General features: G+C 40.3%; 2 protein-coding genes across 3 annotated transcripts in view; one reads left to right on the top strand and one right to left on the bottom strand.

Moving 5' to 3' along the window:
* Window positions 1–1,216, bottom strand: part of ddx18 (DEAD (Asp-Glu-Ala-Asp) box polypeptide 18) — a 7,564-nt gene extending 6,348 nt beyond the window's left edge. The window contains exon 1 of the mRNA XM_034218404.1: window positions 961–1,216. Coding sequence (XP_034074295.1) covers window positions 961–1,066 — 106 coding nt within the window. The 5' untranslated portion in view covers window positions 1,067–1,216. The remainder of the gene's footprint in view (window positions 1–960) is intronic.
* On the top strand, window positions 1,175–27,660 carry LOC117547588 (actin-related protein 3-like). 2 transcript variants are annotated; one of them, XM_034218408.1, is made up of 13 exons: window positions 1,249–1,319; window positions 3,137–3,382; window positions 7,509–7,564; window positions 8,764–8,888; window positions 10,959–11,069; window positions 11,557–11,652; window positions 12,394–12,501; window positions 14,749–14,892; window positions 19,924–20,097; window positions 20,990–21,082; window positions 22,258–22,383; window positions 25,843–25,926; window positions 26,665–27,660. In XM_034218408.1, exons 1-13 carry the CDS (start codon window positions 1,264–1,266, stop codon window positions 26,758–26,760), a joined length of 1,515 nt encoding a protein of 504 aa, XP_034074299.1. In that variant the 5' UTR covers window positions 1,249–1,263; the 3' UTR covers window positions 26,761–27,660. The 2 variants fall into 2 exon arrangements, with proteins under 2 accessions (XP_034074300.1, XP_034074299.1); XM_034218409.1 differs by lacking the exon at window positions 3,137–3,382 and having other exon boundaries at window positions 1,175–1,319.

The raw sequence follows: 27,660 nt of genomic DNA, 5'->3' as shown, positions 1-27,660 counted from the left end.
AAAATGTGTCTTCGGGTCAATGCGACTGATTTCGATAGAGCAGGTCACATATGTTTTATAATGATTGATCATGAAAGTGTTCTCAAAGCTGGTAAAGGTGCAGCTAGTTTGAATGACTTTGTATACTGCAGGGTAGCTTGTGGATTTACTCCAGGTGGAACTAAAGTCTGATTTAACACTTGATTAGATTTAACATAATTCATCCACATCTGTGAAGTAACTAAAGGTATTAAATGTAGTGGAGTAAAAGTAAACTGTTTAACACTTGTGTGCAATATAATCTTTTTAAACGTGTTAATGTGGAGCAAATCTTAGAGACTTTGTGAAAAATTGGATTTATTAGTAGTTCAGTATTTTCTTTAATGTATTTTCTTTAATATATATATGCATAACCAATAAGTGATAAATAAATATAGTGGGGTAAAAAGTCCAATATTAGTGGGGTAGAAGTACAAATTAGCAACAAATTGATATATTAGAAAAGTACAAGTCCCTCAAAATGTTACTTAAGTACAGTACTTAGTTTAATTGACACCACACATGATATGGAAAGATCTTTGAGCAGTTCTGATGGACTTCATGATGCTTCACTTTTCTTCCAGGGTGTTTAAAACGTTTCTTTAGGTTCATGGAAGCCAGTGAAGGGTGATACTTTTGGGCCTTCTGCTGTAACATCTGTAAGGAGAACTTTCATGTTGTCCAGTGCTAGCTAGCAGCATTACAACAATTAAAACATCTAAAATTGTGATGGTTAACCAATTATGGTGACACACGGATAAATATATCGTTACAAATTAAAACCAGCTAATGTCATGAAACAGTTTAACCGGTGTGACATGAGTTCCTGATTGAAATCCCTCTCGTGAGAAGCTAACGTAGCTAGCCTAGCATGTACATTCGACACCCCTTCAGAAACACTAAACAAAGGCAACAAGATCATATTTGTTGTACATGACATACCGGTCTCTTTGTCTTCTGCCTGCGTCTTCAACAGTTTGCGCTCTTTGTCTTTATCACTTCTCTTCTGGATTTTCTTGCGGAGCAGCTTCATCTGTAGGTCCGCCATGGCTGCTGTGCATGCACACGTGTGTATGTGTGTCCAGGACCCATGGGGGTAGCAGTCTGCATTGCCTGAGTGAAAATGCGAAGGACCTGTCTCAAAATCCTTTGAGGAAAGACTTTTGGCCAGGGGAAAATATATTAACTAGAAAATTCCGAGAAATGTTGAATGTGTGAATGAAACTTGGGTGCGCGTCCCGATCGATGGTCCCGATGCTAACAGTAGTCTATGGTCCCGATGCTAACATTACCCCCGCTGAGTAAGTATTAATAGCATTAGTTGTATTGTTAAGGTACAACAAAGAATATATACATTAATTTTAGCTCACTTTTAGCTGACTATTTTTACTTTTTTATTATTGTACCACATTCCTGCATCGTTTCTGAACATCTTTTGATTACCACTGGATTTAGTTAATGACCGACAGGTGTATTCAAAGATTTAAGTATTTTAAACATGTCTATGTGCAGCACATTTGAGAAACTTTGTAAAATATTAGAATTATTAGTACATCATATCACATAGGCCTACGTATATCATGTGTTTTTTATATATAATTGTAACTAACTAAGTATTTAATATAAGTAGGCCTATAGTAACTGTAAGTGTTAAATAAAAGTAGGACAGTAAAAAGTACAATTTTCCTCTAAAATGTAGTGGAGTAGAAGTATACAGTAGATATAAAATATATATAATGGAAATACTCAAGTAAATTACAATTGTGGCAAAGTTATACACGGAGTATTAGGGCCACACTAAGAAAAAAACCCCAGAGAGATTTCAAGAATAAAGTCGTAATAATACCAGAAGAAAGTCATAATTGCCCTAACCCTAACCCATAATTTATTTACGTATTTATTTATTTATTCCTGTATTTCTTCATACATTTATTTATAGTTAAGTCATGTTCCGTCCTCCATACAACAAGCTCGCCAAAATGGCTTTACCGGTCTGGCAGTATTTTAAGGTGTCCGAAAAGAACAGTAAAACAGCGGTATGCAACGTGTGAAGCAGAAATCCTGCAGCTCCGCCCGCCGGACCGGTAAGCGGAGCGAAACACAAGAGTTAGACCTAACACACTTAGCTATTTTATCTACCTCTGGAACTAGCTAAACTAGTTATAAATATATGTATTATTCACTAGTGTCGGGTCATTCATTAGTAGCCTACTGGATCAGTGAGCTGCATGAGATACTGACAGGCTGGCAGGTGAGGGAGAGAGGAGGAGAGAGAGAGGGAGAGAGGAAGAGAGAGAGAGAGGGAGAGAGGGAGAGAGGAAAAGAGAGCGCTTCTGCTAATTTCTCCCGTGTTATTATCCAAAGTGAATTAAACTTGAATAATGTACATCATTGGAATGTAATAATTAAGTTGATTGTTGTTTGTGGATGCTCCAGTGAATGAGCCCCATTAACTGAGTTTAAACATAACTTTAAATGGAAGATTTAAAGTGATGTTTAAATCTTCCATTTAGGCCCCGCCCACTCGATCGGATCGGCGATCGGCCCCAAAATTGGCGATCCTAATATAAATATAGCCAAATGTATAGCAGTTTATTGACTATTATGATGACTCACTATCACACTGCTTTCAATATATGATCACTTATGGAAATTTGATATAGCATGTTTTGTTTTTAATAATTGGGCTATGTATTAATACTCTGAAGAGTATAATAATATATTATATCATATAATAATAATACAAATAATAATAACGTTTATCGAGCGGAAGTTATTGTATGAATTTCCTAAATATTAAATACCATGAATCATTTGTTTTCCCTTTGATCTTTGTTCAAATTTAATTAGCAGAAAATGATTTATTTTCTATGCCAAAAAGGAAAATATAACATCTTAATGAATGCATCTTTATCTTTATAAATATGTAGGCTACGTGTATGTTGGTATATAGGCCTAATTGAAGCACAAAACAGCACTGAAACCTTTCAAATTATTTGGCTTATTCACAAATGAGAACAAAACAAAGAGGGGTTGCATTAATTTAATACACGGTTATAATAATACACCCATCATGCAGATTTAAACTGATCCCGCCTCCTCTCTCGATGATTGACAGCTGCACAACCCTGTCTGCGTCCCTCTACCGGGCCTCCGCCATCTTGCCTCTCTCCCTGCCTACCAGAAGCCAAGTGCGGAAGTGGAAACGGCACTGTGCGGGCTTGGGGTTCCGCCTGTGGACGGCTTTGCATATCTTCCAGCCACACAGCCTGCTTTCAATCACATTTAACCGTTCCCAAGCAGCAGAGACCAGGGGAGAGATGGCTGGACGGTTACCGGCGTGTGTTGTCGACTGCGGCACAGGGTAAGCTGTTCAAACCGAACCGCGAACAGAGGGCTCGGTGTCACCGAGAGGCTGAGTGAGACTGTCAGTGTCAGCAGCAGCAGCAGCAACTCGGTGTGTGTCTGTCTGTGGATATGCAGATAGCTAGCCAACAAGCTAAAATGCCAACGAACGGCTAACAATTACATGTTAATACTCTCTCCCGGTTGCATTTAAAGATAACCGCAGTCGGGTAACTGGCTAGCCCTGTAACCATGTCTTTTTCATGTTCGTGTTCCTGCTGGTTAGCTAGTGATAACGAGCAGAGCTCCATCCCTATGGGTATGTTTGTCTTCACTGGAAGAGCCCAGCAGCTAGTGTAACGTAATGCTAAATCAGTGTTCTTTCATTACTTTTTGAATAGGGATAACATTATTGCCAGAATAATCTAACGTTGTATTTGATTTTGCCAAACTCCCCATAACAAGTGTTCCGTAAAGATATCCGTGACTTCAGCTCGTGCAATTCAGAAACCTTTTCACTCGTTCGTCTGGATTTGAGCATGCGCAATATTACTTCCTATCCAGCCTACACTTCCTCATTCACGCTTTTTAGTCCTTATATGGTCGTTTTCGGCATCCGAGCATGCTTTTTGGATTGACTTCTCCAATGTCTCTTCTTTGCACGGCTACCGATTACATTCTTTAATGAATTGTGTCAAGTTTAATGACGTTATAATAATCTGCTGTAGCAGCACATTTTGTTTTAAGAGCAGTCTGAGCAATACGAGGCTATATGTTCTCTCAGCTCCTCCTCCTGCAGCAGTGTTTGTATTGATCGCGAATGTTTAAACCATGACCATAACGACTCAAGAACATCTTTAACATGTTGACATTTGAAAGATGTCCTTGTTGAGTCGTTATCATTGTATTACTGCATCCACACGGCAGTCATGGTATACTTTTCTATGAGAAACCCTCACTTTGATGCAGAGAAATGCATTTTAACCAATGCCGACTTGCACAAATAAAGTACTCGGCATGATCGGTATGCTCAGTTAGTTTTGGGGGATAAAAGTGGTTTGGATTGCCTGCATGTAGTGGCTTGAACTCTTTACTCCTCTCGTTGCATACCTTTCCACTCACCCCCCCTCCCTCCAGACTGCTGCTTCTGATCTGCACTGGGACAGCAACAAAAAAAAGGTCAGCTAGGAATAAGGTTAGCCTGTGCTAGTTTCTACTCATCAAGCATATGGCTTCTTCTTTCTGGCCAAGCCTTAGAGTCATAACACATATGTTACGCTATCAATGAAGTAACACTCGGCCATCTACTCAGAGTTTAGGTTCACATCAAATTGATTAGTTGTGTTAACGCTGACAGGCTATGGCTTTGATAGAGAGTACCAGCTTTGGGCAAAAGTTCTAAAGTGCTGAGGGAGTTCAACAGCTGTCTCTGAGCCAAGATCAAGATGTCCAACCAGTGACAACTCCACTTCCTTTTACACATCAGTGTTCTAAGCAGCCCGGCTGCTATTATTAGAATAGCCTACTTGACCATGCAACAACAAAACACAGTCACGTCCAGATGTAGGTGTATTGTGGGTTAGGTTTTCTACATTTAGGTTTGTGTAGGGCTTCTATTAGCAAATATTTTCTTTGTCCATTGTGTTCTCACTTGGTCGATTAGTTGTTTCACATAAAACAAGTGAAAGGTATTGGTCAGTGTTTTCCAAAGGCCAATATGACACCCTGAAACTCAATCTATATTCAGTGTAATGTCATGGAGAAGTGAAAACAAAATGTCAGGCGTTGCAGCTTAATGCACTCAAGAGGCTGGGTTGAGTAATTCTCCGAAAGCAAGCTGTTGAAATGTTATAACATGAGGCTACAATAATTACTGGGCCAATGACACTGTGTTTTGCAAACAAGTACAGGATAACAAGGTTTGAATTCCTAAAAAAACGATACTAACACAGACTTTAAAAAAAGTGGTTCCCTGCAGTAGTTAGCTGGTTGTTGGGCACGCTCCTGCTGTCCTGTGCGTAATGTCCCCCTCAGACTGCTGTACTGTAACGTGTCCAGGCAGGTAGAGGGAGACAAGCTGGGACTGCTCTGTGGTATGAAGGTGTTAACAGTGCTGCTGCAAGATTCTGTAACCATCAGGTGTTGTTACTGTCTGTTTTGCTTTATTACAGAAAAGCCTTACAGTGACACATGAGCCGGGGCTACAGAAGTCAAGAATATCATAAGAAACACAGACATTCATAGTTTTTATAAGCTTTTTGTGAGTCTAATTAGAAAGTACTTCCACTATTGCTTAACATTCAGCAAGTAAAACAACAATACTTTTTTAATGTTAAATTTGAATTAAACCAATCCATTATAAAAACATATATGTATTTATTTTTTAAGAAACCAAACACAAAGTAATAATGTTAACAATTTAAACATGTTTTGTAACTGTCATGCACTATTTTGATCACTGAACAAATAGATGTCCTGTTATTATTTATTATTAGTAGTAACAGTGACCCGACTCCTGCATACATGCTTCTGTCAAAGCCACAGAACTTCCTGACAGTTATTCATAAGTTAGAGAACTTCCCTATGCTACCAGGCAGTATGCGTTTAGACCTTAGAAATGAACACATTGGGCCTTTACTCTTTTGTAATCTGCACATGTTGGACCCTGCCTGGTCTCTGAGGTATTTTGATCTATAGCAGGTTCCCATAGAAAATGAACCTTGGCAGCTCTGTTGGTTTTTCAGTGTGCCTAGCCGAGATTAGATAATATACCTTTATTCACACACCACACTGTGATGTGGACAAATAGGGAAGTGGTGGTTGTAAGGTAGTTTTTCCTCATGTCAGAGTAGGGTGACCTTATTTGACACAAGAATGAATCAAGAGACACTCAGTAGTAAAACAAATTGGAGAACCATCTTCTCTTCAGGTTAACTTTTGTGTGCTTACTGGCTGTATATAAACACAGCTTTCCGGTAAATGATGCGCGGAGCAGCTATATCTGATTTTGAGTTAGGGGATAGTGAGATTCTTTTGACTTCCCCAGTAAGATGGCCCTCCAGTTGAAATGAATGACTGCAAACTTGGAAATTCCAAATCCTGTAAAATGGAATGACATCATATTTAATATTTCTGCTCCCTTACTTTAGTTATTCTACACAAATGTCTATTGTTGCCTCTACATAAAAAGTACAAATCACAATTTCCTGTCCAGTAAGGTTTGATTTCCAGGGGAAAAAAAGCCTTAGATTTGTGTCCAGGACATAAAATATAGCTTTCATGCTTAATCAAAAACGTTGTTAAATATGACTCATGCAGATGCACAATCTTGCACACTGTACAGGACATTTGTTAATTGTTACAACTCCTATTTGAGATTAGAGTCTGATCTCAACATTCCCTTATATTCATGTATACTTGAGTGGCTGATATGGCCCCTCAAGTATAGAAGTTGAATTCAAAGAAGCCACTATTATGACCAGGATGTGGCCTATTATGCCCACATTGCTTTGGCAGTCGTCAGCAGTGTCCTCTCAGTCCCTTGGGCCATGTGTCAGGAAGTATGGTAGTCCTGTCTGAGCCTAACCCAGTCAGGACTACATCTGGTAAGCATGTGCTCCACAAAACACTGTTTGTACGGAGCACAGAAAGCCTTTGATGCTAAGGATGAAAGTGTCTTTACTAACTGTTATTTGAACATGGGGATGGAAATGTTGCAAATCATAATTAGTTTTTTTACATACAACTTCCTCTTTCTTACGGTGTCTTGCATTGAAATAGAGCGATGTAGAACTCTGCAGTGTTGAGGTCACAGCTGGTTTATATTAAGGATGGTCAGTTGGTCAATGATCTTTTTCCCCTGCAGGACAAATACAAATAGTCTCCAGTTTTCCAATACTACCTGAATGGCTCTTTTAATGGCCTCCCATTAGCAAAGTCCAGAGCTGCCACCGCTTATGGCCCCTGACCAGCTCGCCAGAGGACAGTGATCAAAACGATGATCAAAACGATAGCATAGCAGATGGAAGCCAAAAACAATCTTTACCCAAGTCAACTTTCATGCATACAGATGTAGTGCCAGCAGTCAAGCAGGTGGGCGTTTTTCTCCTGTTACCTCTGTCATCAAAAATGCTTTTCTCTTGCAGTTACACCAAACTGGGTTATGCAGGAAACACAGAGCCGCAGTTCATCGTTCCATCATGTGAGTATTTCACTGTGCAATATATTCTCCCTCACACCGAGCAGTGAATCTACAATAATCTTTCAAAAGAGAAAGATGTTTGACATTTTTAACCCTCCTATTGTCTCTCCCCCCCCCCCCTACTTTGGTGTTCCTGGTCAAATGTGACGGGTCCTGTTTTAACTGCTATTACATGAACACAAAAACCATTCATCATCACCACATTTCATTTAACACCCTTTCAAACTGTAAGTATGTTATCAGACTACTGGTACACATGAACAACTGCAGTACATATACAAAGAACAGACACTGAACATGTATTGGTGTGATCCATGTGGGGGGAGGGGCGCATAAGAGGGGGGGAACACATCGTGTGTGTGTGTGTCCGTCCGTCCGGGAACACCATGGTGTTTCAAAGTTGACTAAATCATCCTAAATGCAATGAAAGTGTGATCAGCACTTGTGTTCAAATGTCTCCTGTGAAGGATATCATGAAGCCTTAAAGCAATCGAATGTAAAACTAAAAAGTTATGATTGATGAAAGTAGTAAATCGGTCAGATTTGACCCGAAGACAGCAGGAGGGTTCAAAGAAACCTCTTGCCACAAGATCATTGGTTCTCCTTCAAGTCCAATATTCATCTTGTATTTTAAAAAGTTTATGCTTTTTTTTAACTGTATGTATTGTCTTATAATGTACAATAAATACAAGCCTCTGCAAACTTATAAAAGTATAACAACAATACTAACTGCATTAAAACTACATTTAAAAAAGGCTATAGCACATGTTATAATATGAACTAGATCCAAATAAAACATGACACAGTTATTCATTCCCAGTGTCCCTTCTTCACGTTTATGTTGCTCGTAGTTCTCTAAGAAAATAAAATGACCTTGCCATACATTCTGTCAAGATCATATTCTATTTGAGTTATGTCAAATGCACATTTCTCTTTCCATCACATTGCATTCTATTTGACAGACTTTATTATTGCTTATAACAACCTCTATTTAATCTCTCTTTAGGTAGTAATACTTGAGATCCGTCACTTCAACTGGGTCCTGACATATACAAATATATTTGTTTTAATATGATTTGCAAAACTATTATAAATGTTTGTTGACAATTTGAAGTTATTGTTGAATAAAATGAACACACTGTTATAAGAGAGTTTCTCCTCTCTGTTGCTCTATATTGAGTTCTCTATTTTCCTGTCAGGTATTGCCATCAAAGAGTCGGCCAAGGTTGGAGACCAGGCCCAGCGGAGGATGACGAAGGGGGTGGATGACTTGGATTTCTACATCGGTGATGAAGCAGTAGACAAGCCCTCATACTCCACTAAGGTAGGTTACCCTGACAGCTCAGCACGCCCACACAAGGAACTGGCAAAGCAAATGTTTGATTTGCTCTTTTCTTTTAGACAGCCATTATATCCGTCATACCTGTTGTGCATTTGTGAGTCGTAAACAAGAAGCAGATTAGGGGAGAGACTCGAACTGTTCAAACAAGGTTTTAAAAGCCAATGACTATCTGTATTACTGCAACACTCTGGTGTATTCAAGGATCAAAAGACTCTGGCCCCCCGCACCAACCTGTGAACCTTCGGGGATAGAGCCTTCAGTATGGCAGCCCCCACTCTCTGGAACGCTCTCCCTGCGGAGATCCACAACATCCCCACACTTGACGCCTTCAAAAGGGCCCTCAAGTCCCATCTGTCTGCCAAGGACTTCGGCCCCAAATCTATTTGTTTTGTCTGACTGCCTTTTGTTATGTTATGTTTGTTTATACTCCTGTTCTTCCTTGTAAAGCGACCTTGGGTATTATGAAAGGCGCTATAGAAATCCAAGTTATTATTATTATTATTATGTTGATATGAATATATGGGTGAATTGAAATTGTAGGAACTGCTGGGTACTGCATATACATCTGCAGGTCACAGGCAGGTCACCCTTGAAAAAGAGATCTTTTGATCTCAAGGGGCTTCACCTGGTTAAATAAAGGCTACAAACAATAAAGCTATATGGAATAGCATAGAGATAAGATGAATTCCATTATTCCTGGTTATCTGGGAATCTAGGCATGTGATAAAAGATCAAAGGTGCAGCAGCAGCAGCACACTCCACTGTTCTCTTTGGTACAGGCAGTGGGTCTCTCACAGCAGACATGAGTAGTGATGTCACAGGGGAAGCTACTAGCAATGGCTCTGCTCCATTAAGCTGTCCCAGTTAGCCAGACCTGTGTCCCACTTCTGTACAACATACCACCACACATTATTATTTTTATCACATAGAAAAGTGACAAAAATAAAGTAGACACATGTTTGCAAATGTAGACTATTCTCCTAAAATGTCAAATACAAGGTATAGAGGGAGCTTAGCTCATCTAAGGAACATCTACTTCTAACAGTAACATGAAATAGACTAAACTGCACGGCTGAGGCAGGATAATGCATACGTCGGGTTCACCCAAGATATTTTAAACCCTTTACGAAAGACAAAAACATTTCCTTCGCATCACATGACTACCAATCACATCGTTACCTCCTCACATTTATTGTAAAATGTTTTGTACAGCACATCATATATGTTAGCTTCTTTGTTTTCCACTCAACTATACTTTCCATAAGTATTTTTGATGTACAAGTGAAGTGATGCGTAATATAAATATCTGCCTCACAGTCTGCCACTGGACTCACACATTCTTGACAATTTAGTATGCATTCTTTGCATACACAGAATCCACACACAAAAAAACGACTGCAGTTGAAACTCACTACAAGCTCAGTTTGACCTCATACTTAGTATAAACTATGCTGGTAATAATAATAATACATTTCATTTATATAGCGCTTCTCATCTGCCAAGACACATCTCGAAGCGCTTAGGTAGGCCTTTTGGAACAGAGCCAAAGTATTGTGGAGGAAGACAACGGCTGACAATGATATAACGGCTGCACGACGTCATTAGATTTCTTCCATGCTGTGCATTTTAGACGTTGTTGTTAGGGTTAATCTGCCATCCGAGAAGAGACTGTCACACAGCATGCAGATGGACCTGATTTCCTTCTAAAGAAGGGAGAATTGAAGTCCTATAAGGGCTGCTGCTCACATGTATCTACCGGTAAAACCTTCCTGCACTTATATAAGCATTAACAAACATTTGTGCACTACAGTGCAGCTATTTGGCTTCAGAGGTTTAAAGGTAAACAGTTCAGTTATTTCTCAAAACACAGGTTGAATCATGTAGACAGGAAGTTCAATCAAAATATAAAACGTAATGGGATGAAAGCAGTGCGTCATTGAAGCACCAACATCTAACAGTATATGTTCTGTTTTTGTGTCTTATATTTGTGCTTTTTCGCCGCAATTGCATTCTCCGTGCAGAGTTTTGATTTTCAAATCCTTATGCCAACAGTGGCCCATCCGTCATGGGATAGTGGAGGACTGGGACCTGATGGAGCGCTTCATGGAGCAGATCATCTTCAAGTACCTGAGGGCTGAGCCCGAGGACCACTACTTCCTGCTGGTAAGAGGCTTAAAAGTGAAATGAGATTCCACATTTCAAAGTTCTCCTCTCAGCGTGACATGTAACGGGCCAGAAGCCAGTCGACCACGTATTGCTCCTACAAACAACCGTTATTTGCAGCCAAATGTACACTTTTTTCTGTCTTGGCTGATTACATATAAAACATTTCATTAAACAGATATACATTTCAAATATTCTGAATCTTTCAAATGAAACAATCCTGTCATCATATTTTTTAGTTTTCTTCTTCTCACAATGAGCGAAGCATTTAATCATCATGACCAAACCGAACAATCAAAGCTGGTAATATAAGGACATGCTGAAATGCATTGATTGCTCGTTTATTTTTAACATTGCATTTATAGTAACAATTTGATGTGAAAATAATCTTTGAGAAACTGGAACCTTTTGGTAAGGAACATTGAAAGTCCTTGAAATTGTAATGTTGATTCAAGACATGCCTGTAACTGTATTTGTGTGTCTGCAGACGGAGCCTCCTCTCAACACACCAGAGAACAGAGAGTACACAGCGGAGATCATGTTCGAGTCCTTCAACGTACCTGGGCTGTACATCGCTGTGCAGGTGAGAAATGTATAGCAGGGAAATACATATATCACTTTTGGTGAATTCTGTCATCGGATTTCTAATTCTGATTTGATGTGTACGGTCACTGATAATGTCCATTTTATTTTATTTTTGGGTGTTTCTTGATTTCGTTTTTAGTTTCTCTTTCTGTTTGAGGCTTTAAAATGTCACAAGATGTGGTCAAATATGTGCGTCTACAGTATATTGTTCCACAATCGGTACAATATCATTTTTTGATTGTGGGTTCAATGACGAATATGAATGTGTCCAACATTTAAGATTGTTGCGTACAACAAACATTCATGTCAAAATGTTTATTTCGGTAATGTATATGTTTTTTCCCCTCAATTAATCGGATGTGCTATATATTGCTAGATATTTTTGACACTTTGAATAACAGAACAATTATGAATATTGTGTTTACATAAATATGAAAGGTGCGACTTATAAATAATATTGTTAAAAACATTTAAAGATTATTTTTGACAAAAGAAAATACACTTGGACAGAAAATATAGGTGTCACGACATTTACCTATGTACAGACAAAAGCTCAAAAGATATTCAGGTTTAGAAAAAAAGTCTTCTTCTCATAATTTACGCATCTGTACATTTTCACAAAGTGATTATGACATTCTGGTGTAGAAATATCCGAAATGTGTTACAGAATAGTTGCATCATGTTTACATGTGAGTATACAGCCAGGATATTAACAGTATGACATTTCTGTGTGTGCCAGGCTGTGCTGGCTCTGGCAGCCTCCTGGACATCCAGACAGGTGGGCGAGAGGACGCTGACAGGCACCGTCATCGACAGCGGGGACGGTGTCACCCACGTCATCCCTGTGGTGGGTTTGCACATCTACAGACACACACACGCTCCAAAACACACAGCTCCGTGGACTGCTCGCTGTCCCACAGTGTCGCTCTCAAAGAATCAACACTGAGTATGGCTAGTTTAGGCTGTGCAGAATAGGTAGAAGCTAACGTTAAAGGTCCCATGTCATGCTTTTCTGGTTACTACCCGTCCCCTTGTGTTATGAAGGTTGTTCTGCATGTAAACGGTCTGCAGAGTCACAAACCCTCAAAGTACACCCTGTAGCGAGTAAAACTCTAACACAGAAAAGACCTGTCTGTGCTGCCCCAGAACGCCTCGTTGGAGATTTCTCTTTTTCCATTGTTTTCTTCCGGGTACCAAGTGACGTAAGGAGCTAAGTCACGTAACGGCTACGGAGCTCCTCACACACCAGGATCCCTTGGCGTCACTATCAAACGCAGTAGGGGGACCTTTAGCGTAGATTTTCAACTATCAGGGAGTCCAATAGACTTGCATAGAGCTCCCTGAACGTAGGTAATAGACGAGTTGGGATCGCGGAGAAACACTCACTCAGCCTTATCTTTTCTCAGCCGCAGCTCCGCGGATTTCTCAGCCTGAGACAGCGAGACACAACGAAACTCAGCCTGAACTCAGCCTGACCACACACACAAACTCACAGCCAGGCTACGAGTGTGTGTGTGTGTGTGTGTGTGTGCTCAGGCTGAGTTCAGGCTGAGTTTCGTTGTGTCTCGCTGTCTCGCAGACCTCATGCAGCAACCAGGAAACGACCCCAGTAATCCAGCTCACACTGTCTGCTCCAGCAGCGAGCCCCTCAACGTCCCGCCAACACGGCACCTAGACCCCACGCAGCATTCTCATCTGTTTGTCGTTACTGGTGTCATTTTCTGGTTGCTAACAAACACCATTTAAAACATAAACACTGATGTTCCGCTGTAACGGTGGTGGACTCATCAGAACAGAGTGGGTTTAAAGCCATTGTTTGTTTACAGTTTCCGATAAAGATTAGGCTGCTCTCATATGATTAGTATCATACTGTTTGTAGAATTTGATTCCAGTAGTGGTCTGCGGAGGATTGTTCTCTGCTTGATCCAAACTTTCCGATAACACGAGTGGTGTAAAATCCAACATTCAACAGTCATTGAAAAAGTTAGATTAAATTATTATCAAAATTCAAGGTTTTTATCCAAACAAATATTGTGCTCTAATGCATATTTCTTGTTCAAAAACAACATTTTCTCTGCGGTTCAAACACTGTTTGTTTTGGCTTGCAGCACACAAAGAATAATTACTATACAAGTTTGCTTGTATAGTACTGAAGTTGTCTTTAAGTATTAAAGTTGTTTACAGTGCTATGTTTTTCACTACAAGAACCACAACAACAACAACAACATGTATTCAGGCTCTTACAGTATCATTTGAAAGTACTTAATTAGGTTAAGGCCTTATTGAATTAGCTTGCTGCCTACATGTATTCATGTCAACAAAAGTAAGTTATTTTAATAAAAGAAGACTTACTTTATTTTGTATTCATATTTTATTTAATAAAATCAGGGGTTTTGTTCAAGGATTTCATTTTTGGGTAATGGCAAATATGACAACAGACATTCAAAACTGAATTTGAAAACCTCTGTTAAATGTAAAATAAATGTGTACAGCCCTATAGCCAGGAAATACCTCCAAATAAATCAAGAGAAATGTAATTTAAAAATGTAAATGTATACATCTATATTAAAAAAACAACACTATGACTAGGTATAAACATTTTAAAGATCCATTTCTTTTTTTGCTGATTTCATATTTGAAAGTCAAGGTCATTCATATTTAGATTTGTTTAGAACAGCAGTATCATTGGATTTTGTGTTAATTCGCTCCATGTTTTAATGTTAAACGACTCACAATTAACTATAACTAGGCTTAGGTTTTATTTGAAAGGTTTTGAGAATGTTCCACCTGTGTGTGTATACTTGCTCAGTAACAGGATCGTGTTGATGTTTGAAAGTAGGCCACAGGGTTTAAGAGGCCGGCAGGAATTACTCAGCTTTAGGAAGTGTGCTTGCAGAAAACATTTGGAGGCTGAGTGACTGAGTCAGCATGTGTGAAACCACTGCTGAGCAAAATCAGCCAAAAAATTCAACAGCATGGGGATATATAGAAGGCCTCTCAGTACACAGATCTGGTGGAAGAGTATCAAACTATAACAGCTGTATGACACATGAAATAAGCTCTTTTTAATCCTCTTCCTGTCTGTGTCTCTCAGGCTGAAGGCTACGTCATTGGCAGCTGTATAAAGCACATTCCCATCGCAGGACGAGACATCACCTACTTCACCCAGCAGCTCCTGAGGGAGAGGGAGGTGGGCATCCCTCCGGAGCAGTCGCTGGAGACGGCCAAGGCTGTCAAGGTAAATGTTCACTGCACTTCCTCTCAGCCACTTCCTCTGCTGAGGAGCTGGCTGCAGCCACATTAGGAATTCCATGTATCAGCAGTGGGATACAACACATTGCCTCTGAGGTCACAGCAGTTCACAGTAAACCCCGACACAGATGATCTTGCTGGCCCCTCTGATGTGTTTATGTTTGAATATTCTGCTTACACTGTGGCGTGAAAAACCAATATCAAGGTGTATTGAGTAACATACAGTGTGGCAAAAAAGTATTTAGTCAGCCACCAATTGTGCAAGTTCTCCCACTTAAAAAGATGAGAGAGGCCTGTAATGTTCATCCTAGGTATACCTCAACTATGAGAGACAAAATGAGGAAAAGAAATCCAGAAAATCACATTGTCTGATTTGTAAAGAATTTATTTGCAAATGATGGTGGAAAATAAGTACTTGGTCAATAACAAAAGTTCATCTCAATACTTTGTTATATACCCTTTGTTGGCAATGACAGAGGTCAAACGTTTTCTGTAAGTCTTCACAAGGTTTTCACACACTGTTGCTGGTATTTTGGCCCATTCCTCCATGCAGATCTCCTCTAGAGCAGTGATGTTTTGGGGCTGTCGCTGGGCAACACGGACTTTCAACTCCCTCCAAAGATTTTCTATGGGGTTGAGATCTGGAGACTGGCTAGGCCACTCCAGGACCTTGAAATGCTTCTTACGAAGCCACTCCTTCGTTGCCCGGGCGGTGTGTTTGGGATCATTGTCATGCTGAAAGACCCAGCCACGTTTCATCTTCAATGCCCTTGCTGATGGAAGGAGGTTGTCACTCAAAATCTCACGATACATGGCCCCATTCATTATTTCCTTTACACGGATCAGTCGTCCTGGTCCCTTTGCAGAAAAACAGCCCCAAAGCATGATGTTTCCACCCCCATGTTTCACAGTAGGTATGGTGTTCTTTGGATGCAACTCAGCATTCTTTCTCCTCCAAACACGTCTAGTTGAGTTTTTACCAAAAAGTCCTATTTTGGTTTCATCTGACCATATGACATTCTCCCAATCCTCTTCTGGATCATCTAAATGCTCTCTAGCAAACTTCAGACGGGCCTGGACATGTACTGGCTTAAGCAGGGGGACACGTCTGGCACTGCAGGATTTGAGTCCCTGGCGGCGTAGTGTGTTACTGATGGTAGCCTTGTTACTTTGGTCCCAGCTCTCTGCAGGTCATTGACTAGGTCCCCCCGTGTGGTTCTGGGATTTTTGCTCACCGTTCTTGTGATCATTTTGACCCCACGGGGTGAGATCTTGCGTGGAGCCCCAGATCGAGGGAGATTATCAGTGGTCTTGTATGTCTTCTATTTTCTAATAATTGCTCCCACAGTTGATTTCTTCACACCAAGCTGCTTACCTATTGCAGACTCAGTCTTCCCAGCCTGGTGCAGGTCTACAATTTTGTTTCTGGTGTCCTTTGACAGCTCTTTGGTCTTGGCCATAGTGGAGTTTGGAGTGTGACTGTTTGAGGTTGTGGACAAGGGGCTTTTATAATGATAACGAGTTCAAACAAGTGCCATTAATACAGTTAACGAGTGTAGGACAGAGGAGGCTCTTAAAGAAGAAGTTACAGGTCTGTGAGAGCCAGAAATCTTGTTTGTTTGTAGGTGACCAAATACTTATTTTACCGAGGAATTTACCAATTAATTCATTAAAAATCCTACAATGTGATTTCCTGGATTCTTTCCCCCCATTCTGTCTCTCATAGTTGAAGTGTACCTAGGATGAAAATTACAGGCCTCTCATCTTTTTAAGTGGGAGAACTTGCACAATTGGTGGCTGACTAAATACTTTTTTGCCCCACTGTATACATATAACCAGTGTTGGGTGTAACGCGTTACAAAAGTAACGGAGTTACAGTAATATATTACTTTTTGCTGTAACGAAGTAATGTAACGCATTACTAATGAAATGTGGGTAATATATTACCTGTCACAATGCTCAGTAACGCAGTTACAACACATTTCAACCCGAAATTAAAAGGTGTTTTGTTTTTTAAGAATGTACTAACATAGCGAGACATTCCGACACCAGACAAATTGTGCGGGTAGATTTATAGTAAACCTGGTGTTTACTCTTCAGGCTTCGCGTCGGGATCTTCGGGGCAGTTGAATGTTATGCACCCTCTATTCAAAAAAGAGAACGGAGCGAAAAATACAAACAACAAATTGTGTCAGGTGCGCGTGACCTGCTCCGCTGCGCGTGCATCATTTCAAAGTGCTTCTACAGCAGTGACACACATCTGTGGATAATCATTTATACGAAAATGGTTAAAGCAACCATCACTAAACGCCAGCAACACTGCATCTACTGCAGACCGTAGCAACAGGTCAGATGGGGACATCACGTTACCCTCCGTTGTGGACACTAGCTTACTCCCGCCTGACTCGCCGCCCTCGCCCCCGGAGCAGCAGTCTTCGTCGCCCGAAACTACGCCGCCCCTCTGCAGCCCGCAGGTGCCAGGATACCACGGCAAAACAGAGCCTGCCCAGGTATATCTAAACAAGTACCCCCCTGTACAGTGGGGTTAGGCGGCCATTTTGCAGCTCGTGGTATAAAAATAGACAAGGGCTAGAATATTCATGTGGAAATAGTGCCATATTCTGCCATGCCTGTAGAAATGTTTGGTCACACATAATGCATACAATAGCACAGATGCCTTCACCACGAATGGCTACAAAAATATCTCATATCCCAAGCTTATCAACAAGCTAATGTTGCAGCTGAAATGTTCTCCAGGTCACAAAGCCAACCTCACATGATGATGTGATCCAGTTCTCAAGCACAGTAAATATTCTCTTCCCAGAGTATATGATGGGACCAAAGTGATGATGTAGTACATGGTTTTAATAATACTTTTGCTTTTCAATGTTTGCCATTTCAAACCATGAGCTGGTTTAAATAATATTTGCCTTGATTTACAATATGTTCTCATTTGTTTTATCAGTACAGTTTTGAAGCTTTTGTGCTTTATAGTTTCATAGTCCACTTTGGACGATATGAAATATTTCAGGATTGCACTTTTAACTCACTTGAAATGTTCTCACTTGCTTGGTTTCAAGACATAACAAATGCCATAATCTGTTCATTGGGGACCATCAATGCTATTTTTCATTGCTGTTGCCGGCCACTATTGTTCACGTAAACCTACTACTGCTGCGCCCCCTGTAACCTCAGATCCACCCTGAGTCATTTTGTTCTGGAACCGGGCCTGTACACGGCCATATACTAAACACACTACAGAGCCCATTCCGTGTCCTGTTATTGTTTACTTCCTGTCTGCCTTCTTCTGGTGATTTATCTGACGTCCAGTGCTCCGTCTTTTAACCTATTTTCCTTTCTCTTGATCCTCCTTAGCAACCTTCATTATAGTCCTTGACAGTGGTCTGTACTGCTGTATTAACAGCGTGTCACATGTTAAGAATTTACAATCAGAATCGAGTATTCAACTAAGCCGTGTAATACAAGTTGTTAGTAGCGTTAAGGGCCTACACAGTTGTTATGCTATACCACATTGCCCTTCACTGGATGTATAATGAGCTGCACTAAACTACATTTCAGCATTTAAAATACCTAGCCATTCTTTTGCGGTTATTTTGGTGAAAGTAACTAAAAAGTAACTAAAGTAGTGTAACTCATTACATTTCAGAGACAGTAATATTGTAATGTAACGTATTACTTTCAAAAGAGAGTAATATGTAATATACTACATTTTGGAAGTAACTTGCCCAACACTGCATATAACATATCCATGAGTAACATACTGATATCTAGGGTTGGGAGATTTACTTTAAAAAATGCATTCCACTACAATTACTAAAGAGAATGCTCCGTGTTGGTTTAACACACACAGTTAAGCTCACACACACTATTTTCTGAACATACAGGTTCACCTACTGAATTAAAAAAAGAGCAAATGAAGCAAAGAAAGTGAAAACCATAAAGCAGACTCAGGCAGTAGGCATATAGACTCACTCTTAAAGTATTAGCCTACAGAACAGTACAGCTCTCAGAGAAGAGAGAACATCTGATCCTTTACAACAAACACTATTATGCTCTTTTTAGTAACATCGTAATCCCCAATTTTTACAAATGTTACGGTTAAGTTATGGGTGTCATATTTCATCTTAATATTTGTTTGTGTGGAGTTTGAGGATAACGGTGGATAATGCAGTTAAAGTTCTGCTAAGGTCTATTTATCTGTAGCTGACATGCCATCATTGTTGTTTTGCTTTAGAACAACAGGGGGCAGCATCACTCTTCCTTTCCCCTGCAGCTGGTGTCCTTCAAAACCCCCTACTGTTGTTTAGCTTTGTTTGTCTACTTTTCTATAATTAGCACAGTTCCCAAAACCGAGATTAGGCAAAGCTATAGACAATTGTATCCCCTATTCTTCACAGGTCACACATATTTATAACTTTATGTAAATGCCATTTCTTCTCTTATTATTCTGTCAGTCAGCACATTTTAGCGATTCATCTCAATTCCCCACAAATCCCCAATGTTTATTAAATAGCTTGTTATCCAAGACTTTGTTCTCGATGTCAAAGACTATCCTTCATTACCGGAGACAGACAAACTAAAAATAATGTGAATTCAAATAATTAGCATTACTATTGAGGGAATGCACGTTGTGCATATTGCCAATCATGTCTGTAAAATGATTCCACCGCTGTATCACTCTGTGTGGACCACGCTTTCTGCAAATTTGACCAGTGACTTCTCTGATTACAGTACACTGTTACGTTGCCCATTCATTTTCATTTTCACTATTAACTAACAAGTTTTCAAATGAAATGTTTTTTGAACTTCCCAACTAGCAGTAGAATACATCAGCCAAGAGACCAGAGAAACAGTCCTTGCTCTCATTATCACTCTTGTGATTCATTTTTCAGTGAAACAGCAGCTAGTTGTGATAACCTAATGAATTGCTTAATTAGGATTACCATTGTAAGCTGTTTTGTTTGTGCCATGCTGAGGCTCATGCTCTCCCCACCAGGAGCGCTTCAGCTACGTGTGCCCGGATCTAGTCAAAGAGTTGAACAAGTACGACACGGACGGCTCCAAGTGGATCAAGCAGTACACCGGCATCAACTCCGTCAGCAAGAAGGAGTTCACCATCGATGTGGGCTACGAGCGCTTCCTGGGACCCGAGATCTTCTTCCACCCAGAGGTCAGTGCAGTGTGAATCCAAGCAGGAATCACACAACATTTAGGTGTCCCCAGCTTAACTTAGATGATCAACTTCTCCACTGTTTCGCGTGTTGCACACTCAGCTAGGTCTAATAAGTGATGCATCTGTAAAAATATTTGCTAACCTTCCTAAACTTGCATAAATGAAGAAGTTTGCTTGCAATGAACCCACAAATACACAAATCAATATTTAGATGCAGATGATTATCCTACAGGCATTAGTCCATATTTGTATGGTTGGGTACCGAAAACCGATTCCGGAACATACTTATTTTCCTGGAGGAAATAATAAATCCTTTTTGTCCCCTGTGAAATTGGCATGTGACTTAGTTTTGCCCTCTCAAAGAACAGAAAGAACCGGGATCGATTATCAGAACAGGAATCAGAACAGGAATCGTTCAAATCCAAACGATACCCCACCCTACATATTGGTGACAAATGACACCCTGTTTGTCACGATTCACTCGTCATTTAACTGGTAAAACTTTCACAACGCTTCTCCACCTGAACATACAGAAGGGCATCACTGCAATGTAGCTGTATACTGTTGGCTAGGTCTAATGAATGAAGCACCAGTGTGGGCTTTTTTTTTGGTTATGTAACCATAACTTGACTTACTAAACCTATCGGATAGTTACAGGTCAACAAATCTAACAAAATAGAAAATGGCTTGTACAAAATAATGCAGTTTCCATGTCCTTTAGCATTCCAGTGTGCATTAATGGGGCCAACATTACTGCGCCTCCCAGATGTGCCTTTATGGCAGCTGCTCTCATAAGAACAGACTCTGACGCCTCACACTCTGCTCTGGCACAGGATCATTAAACTCACTGCACAGTATAACATGTGTGTCTGTTATCCTCCGATCCCAGTTTGCCAACCCTGACTTCACCCAGCCTATCTCTGAAGTTGTGGACGAGGTCATTCAGAACTGCCCTATAGACGTCAGGCGTCCTCTCTATAAAGTAAGTTCAGTCACCATGGTAACAAGATGCTTGTTTGTCAAAAACCACTGTGAACAGCTGTTGTTGTGTTGCACCATTCAAGACCTGCTTTATCCACACATGAAATAATGAGACCTTAAGTATTGCCAGTTTTGCACAAGCCTCCAAATATTTACACATCTGTACACAAGCTACCTCTCATCCACTTTCCATAACAATACTTTTACTTTTATTTATTATTCTAAATACTTGGCAATAGTATACTGCAGGTAGTTTCTTTAAATATTAGATGTAAAAAGGCAAATTCCTCGTATGGCAATAAACCTGATTCTGATTCATACATGACATTCAGACCTGGCAGCTGACAAACAGGGAAGACTTTCAGTGTTTCTCCAGGCAGATTAGATCATCCAACAGCTTTACTGCATTATTTGTAGAGTTTGTACATATTACAGGGTTTGTACAAAGTCTTTGGATAATGCTTAAGGTGAAGGTCAGGAATATGTACACATTCAGATTTATCATCCACAGAATCACTCATTTCAAATGTAACAATCCTCCATTTGTTTGTTGTTGGAGAGCTAACTAAGCATTTCATAATGATGATCAAAACATAGAATCAAAGTTGATATTAACATTGCTACTAAGTAACTGATTGCTAGGTATACAATAATTCTAGGTATAAGGGAATTCTGTCAACTTTATTTCAACATCTAGGTAAACTTCATTCATTTATTTGATCATTTATTTAATTATAAATGACAGGCTTTGAGGGTCTGGACATTTTGATTATTGCACCTTGTAAGTTCTTGAAAAGTGCTTGAATTTTACTCTTAAAAGGGTATGCACCATTATTTTTGCTTGTCTTCAAATTCATATGTCTAAAGTGATAAATTCCCTTTGCTAGTAGTGAGTAGGTGTGGAGCTTCGTCTCCTAATATGTTGTGACGATACCCCAGCTTGCTGTAGTTAATTTAACGGCTGAGTAGAGACTGAAATATAAAAAGGAGTGAGTGTGATTGATTGTCACTGTGTTCATCAAGTAATATCTCCCATCACTGAGTTGAGGCCATTCCACTCCCCACACACAGCAGTGGGTGCTGTCTCAGACGGCTGGCCAGTAGCCAGCTGCAGGTCCACTGGTTAAGTGCTTCTCATTCTGCAGCTGTGTAATCCTAATCTCTTTCCTCCCGCAGAACGTGGTTCTGTCAGGAGGCTCCACCATGTTCAGGGACTTCGGCCGGCGTCTGCAGAGAGACCTGAAGCGCTCGGTGGACGCCCGGCTGAAGATGAGTGAGGAGCTGAGTGGAGGCAAGCTTACGGTGAGAGAACGCTTTAATTCATACGCAGCACAGATCGATGCTGCTCGACAAAACACAATTACTGTGAGAAGTGAAACTGAGGGAAAGTCTCTTTAAAGTTTATGTCCTTTCCTATGACAATTATTGTTGCCACAGATGTGTATTGAATTTAGATTTGGTGATTTAAATTGCAAATGTATGCCAGGGAGTGCTAAGATGGAATACACTTGAAGTGTTTCACCTTCAGGGCAGAAGTATATAGCTGCTCTCTCTGCCTGCTCCTCACTCTGTCAAACTGTGAAGGCAGTAGCTGTGATTCATCTTGGTGAGATATTTAATGTCCTCCAGCCCGAGGCTGCGCTGACTGGCATCTGTAACTCCACCTCAGGCATAGAGGAAGCCGACGGAGTCAATCTGAGTCCACAAAACAAATAGAAAACCTGCTGAATTTCACAAGTTATTTCAGGAGATGTGGTCTGAAACACAGAAAAACAGACACAAATAGACCGATCTGTCCCAAAATGTCCTACACATGGATGAAAGACATAGATAGACATTTGGGCATATGCATCAATTTAACCTTGCCCAATACTAATTATTACTGAAAAGAGCCTGAAAGCATTACAACGTAACTCAATGGAACCTGTGGCCTGTACGACGAATCCGGTTCAACAGACCCTGGATATGTCTGAGATATCTGGCTTAACTATCCCTAACAAACGAGATCTCGCTAAGCGGTCCTACGACGCTGGTTATCAACTCGCTAAATCAACCCAGGGTTTCTCTGTCCGGTTGAGAGCGCGTTCGCGTGAAAGGGGCCGGGTTAGCAACATTTGACCAATCACAAACATACAAGCGTACTGACAGCGCAGCGTCATACTTTCTGAATGAAAAGTAAACTGTCATGTTACACAAATATGAAGAAGTTAAACTTTAACCATCCATGATTTAAACACATACTCCAGGATATAAGCAACATAAGCCGCTTTCACACCGCAGGACTTGCCGTACTTTAGTGCCGGCACTAAAGTACCACGGCACTGAATCCGCCAGGGGGCTAGTGCCAATCGCATTCACACCGCAGTACTTTCCCTGAGGCAAGATTACGCTGACGTCACTTCGTCTTCTTCTTCTCTGGGTTTACTGGCAGGCCGCAAAACCACTTCATGGCGAGTAAAAAAAAAAAACGAGAGAAGAAGAACTACACGGGGGAGGGGGTATAAAGCCCACCCGCTGTATGAGGCGTTTGTTTACTTTCCGACCTCAGACATGATGGAGTTCATAAGGGTAATTTACAAATAAAATACCCCATTATAACAATGGACTTTATCTTTATGTATTTATTATATATTACCCCCTCAGGCTGATTTTGGGAAAGGACATTAACCCTTGTTTGGTGTTTTTCCCTTATTTATCTCAAACAAATGACATGATAAATGACTTGTGTTTATGTGTGTAAGACTTGTGTTTCTGCCCGTGCCATTGCTGCACAAGGTTGCAACATTGTAGATACATTCAACCACCGACACCTGTCTGCTCTCACATTCTTCTATTCTGCACATTTGGGGTGGGACACAATAAATAAAGCTTCGCCAGTTTGTTTGTTTTATTGCACAGTCAAGACATAACAATAACGGCATCACGCTGTTCCAGGTGTGTCGTATGCATTTAAATTGAAGTTAAATAAAAGTGTGAAATGTAAAATAAAGTGTAAGTAGTTTCAAAACAATGTAACAGTGGCAATATATATAGCAGCAGACACACCTTAGTGCAAGTTAGGTGTCAGTATTACAAAACAGTGGCAATATATGTATATATATATATATATATATATATATAATAACAATAGAAAATCGTTACCACTCTTATTATTGTGGTCTTTACTTTTTGTATAGTCCTGCCTGAGTTTCTTTATTTTTACCCGGCATCCGTGTGCACTGTGCACGATTCCCAGCTCAAGTAGCTTTTGCGAACATCGCTCAAAACATTTGGAGTTGGGAACTGCTTTCTGTAGAAGCTGCTGCATCCCGTCCTCAGAGTAAATTGCCAGAAGCGCTGACACTTCCTCATCATTCCACCGCTCCGGTGTTGTAGTACGTGTGGTCATAACTGCTTTAAAGTACAAAGAAACTACTCGCTCAGGTGTGGATGTGGTTTTGTAGCGAGGAAAAAAATGGCTGCCTAACAAAAAAAGATCAGTCTAACGGGGCGTGGTTTGCAATTCGCCCAGCCAATAGAAATAGAAATTGGCACTCTTTTATCAGCAGGTTCGTACCACCTCTCTAGCAGGGACTGAAAATGGCCAAAAGAGTTCCCGGCACTGAGTAGTCCCGGCGGTGTGAACGCGACATTATTGGTACTAACGGAACTAAAGAACCAAAGTACCAGGGAAAGTCCTGCGGTGTGAATGCGGCTATAGTTACATTACATTACATTACATGTCACTTGTTAGACGCTTTTATCCAAAGCGACTTACATACTCAATACTGTGGACAATCCCCACAGGAGCAATTTGGGGTGAAGTGTCTTGCCCAGGGACACAACTACATGCTAACTGCAGTGGGGTTTGAACCTGTGACCCCCTGATCCCAACACCAAGGCTCTATCCACTGCGCCACACACCTCCCGTTGCACCTGCAAGGTGAATACAGAACAGCTGGTAAAAAATACCAGAGCAGGTTATGTGTTCAGCACAAGTTACCATGGAGATCTACCCCGGTAAGAAGTGAACCAGCTTCGTAGGACCGGAAACCCAGAGTTAACCCTGAAGTTACCTCGCTAACCGCTAATCCTGCTTCGTAGTACACGGCACAGGCCCCATTAACATAAGCTCTTAGCCCCAAGCCCCAGGATCCGTGCTGGGCTCTGAACCACGTGGTGATGCTACCGGGCCCAAACACACTTTGCCCATAGATAGAAAGAGACCTCTGTTAATCAGAGAATCGTTTTTTGGGGTATCTCCACTTATCAGTTTAAACAATCAAATAGACCCTATTCTAACCATTAGCTTCAGAAGTTGTAAACAATATCTGTCTTTTATTTGTTTACCTGAAATATCCTGCAAGCACGTTTATTTATATTGTTTGTTATTGACGCTGATAAATGTAAATGCAGATCCCACTGTTCAGATTGCATTTTTAAAACTAAACTCTTTTTACTTTTCTCAGATTGTATACACTTTACTCTGAAACTCAAAGTTTTTCTAAAAGAATATGATATATAATATGCTCAAATATAATAGGATGTATCTCTTTGCCTGCAGTTGATCTGTATCATGATAGTTACCATATCGGCAGTTTCTAGCAACACACAGAAGTGAAACAGTGACTAACGTATTCTCTTCTGTATAGAACATATTCTAATAATATCTGTGAAACATGGACAGTCTTTAAAATCCCTTTACATGAATCCTCCTCACTCATCCTGTTACTGCAGCTCTCAGAGTGACCGATCCCTAACCCTTCTCTCTGTCCTCCGCAGCCCAAACCAATCGATGTCCAAGTCATCACTCACCATATGCAGAGATATGCAGTGTGGTTTGGTGGATCAATGTTAGCGTCAACTGTAAGTATTTCAATCACTGTTTTATGAACATGTTCCTGTTAGACTTCATCTACTTTTAGAATCTCCAACTCCATGGCTTTCATCTGCTGTGACATGGAGGCCCTACTTTTGTTCCCTCTTTATTTCCCGTGTCATTTATTTGAGTCCTACTCAGTGAAAATGAATGCTGTGGGTGGTCGTGACAGTTCATTATGAAAACAGTTAAAACATGATATTGATAGATGGCTACATGTAGAGATATGTCTCGAATGCCGGGTGCTGTCATTAAACAAAGAAAAGAAAATAGACTTGGGAAGTTGAAGTTATTCGAGTTAGAAAATTAATTCAAAGTTCAACTCTTTAGAAATAAGCTGCCTAACCTTTAGCATGCCTTAACCTTAAAATCAGTCTTGTTTTTTCATGTTAAGTAAAAACACAGGACTGCCAAGAGATCATATATACTTAATTGAATATACAGAGCAGACCTGTATGCTGCAGTAGAAAAGCAACATTTAAATGTAACACTAACATTGCTTTCCAATAGAACTGCAGTTAGTTGAGTAGATCCTGCAGGGCGAAGACAGTTTTCCCTCAGCAGCAGTTTGTTTATAATAAATAAAATAACCTCCAGGCCTAAGCAAAACAACAACACCTGCAGAAGATACATATGCAGATATATGCAGCTTTCTAAATGATCTTTCTGGGTTTTCTTTCTGTTCTCTTGTGTGTGCTCACCTTCATCTTGCTTTGCCTCCACAGCCTGAGTTCTACCAGGTGTGCCACACCAAGAAGGACTACGAAGAGATCGGGCCGAGCATCTGCCGCCACAACCCTGTGTTCGGAGTCATGTCTTAACTCTGGGGCGGGGGAGTTAGGCGGTGTAAGGACAGGCGCAGGAGGTGCTTTTGATGACTTATTCTGCTCTGGATGTGTGGGATGAGAAACCAGAATATAAAAAGGAAAACAAAAAAAAGAGAGACCAGACCAAACACAGACCGGCTGGAAATGTATTGTGAATGTTCCCATTTTCTTTTTTTCCGTTTTTTCTTTCTTGTCAAAATGAGGGAAAATGGTTCGTAAAGCCAAAACCGTTTTGGATCTGTTGAGCAACATGCAGTCAGTGATAATGATAACGTTTATGATGACTATGAAGACAGCATTGGTGGAGGACTTGCATGTTGATACAAATATTGAAAGTAATTTCCTGACAGCAGAACATATTATTTATGTTTATCAAACACGAGTCCAGGCCAGATCCCATGACTCTGAGATTATTGACAAGTTTAGAACATATTATTGTCTACTTTTATTATCTGCACATGTCTGTGTACCACGGCAAGAGCTTGTTTATATTTCATACAAAAGTTTTTTATATGTAAAACTTGGGAAATCAGGGGTAAAAATTGAATAGATATCAACGAAAGACTGTTTTAACCCACGATGCAGCTTGACACGCAGTATTTTCTTGAGTTTGAGTAGGTGTTCTCCTATTATTCCCCACGTCTCATTGCTGTCTCCCCTTCTTCATACAGTACTTTTAATTCCCATCTGCTTTCACAATGTCAGGATTCCACCTCTGTGATACAGTGAAAGAGAAGAGCTAGACAGATGAAACAAATAAGAACGACTGTAAGACCAGTATTGTTAGACTAGAAGTTTTTTATAATTAAATGCCAAATTATTAAAATAATGGGATTTGTGTATTTAATGCCTTGCAAAATTCCAATAAAGGCTTACATTTGTTTCTAAGTGCCA

Source organism: Gymnodraco acuticeps, unplaced genomic scaffold, assembly GCF_902827175.1.
Source record: "Gymnodraco acuticeps unplaced genomic scaffold, fGymAcu1.1, whole genome shotgun sequence".
Taxonomy (NCBI): domain Eukaryota; kingdom Metazoa; phylum Chordata; class Actinopteri; order Perciformes; family Bathydraconidae; genus Gymnodraco; species Gymnodraco acuticeps.
The sequence above is the reverse complement of the archived record's forward strand: the minus strand, read 5'-3'. Positions and strand labels throughout refer to the sequence as shown.

Coding starts and splice junctions, on each gene's coding strand:
- LOC117547588 (XM_034218408.1), top strand. CDS start 1,264: ATGGTCCCGATGCTAACAGTAGTCTATGGTCCCGATGCTAACATTACC. Junction 1,320..3,136: donor GCTAACATTACCCCCGCTGA/GTAAGTATTAAT, acceptor GATGATTGACAG/CTGCACAACCCTGTCTGCGT. Junction 11,070..11,556: donor AGGACCACTACTTCCTGCTG/GTAAGAGGCTTA, acceptor GTGTGTCTGCAG/ACGGAGCCTCCTCTCAACAC.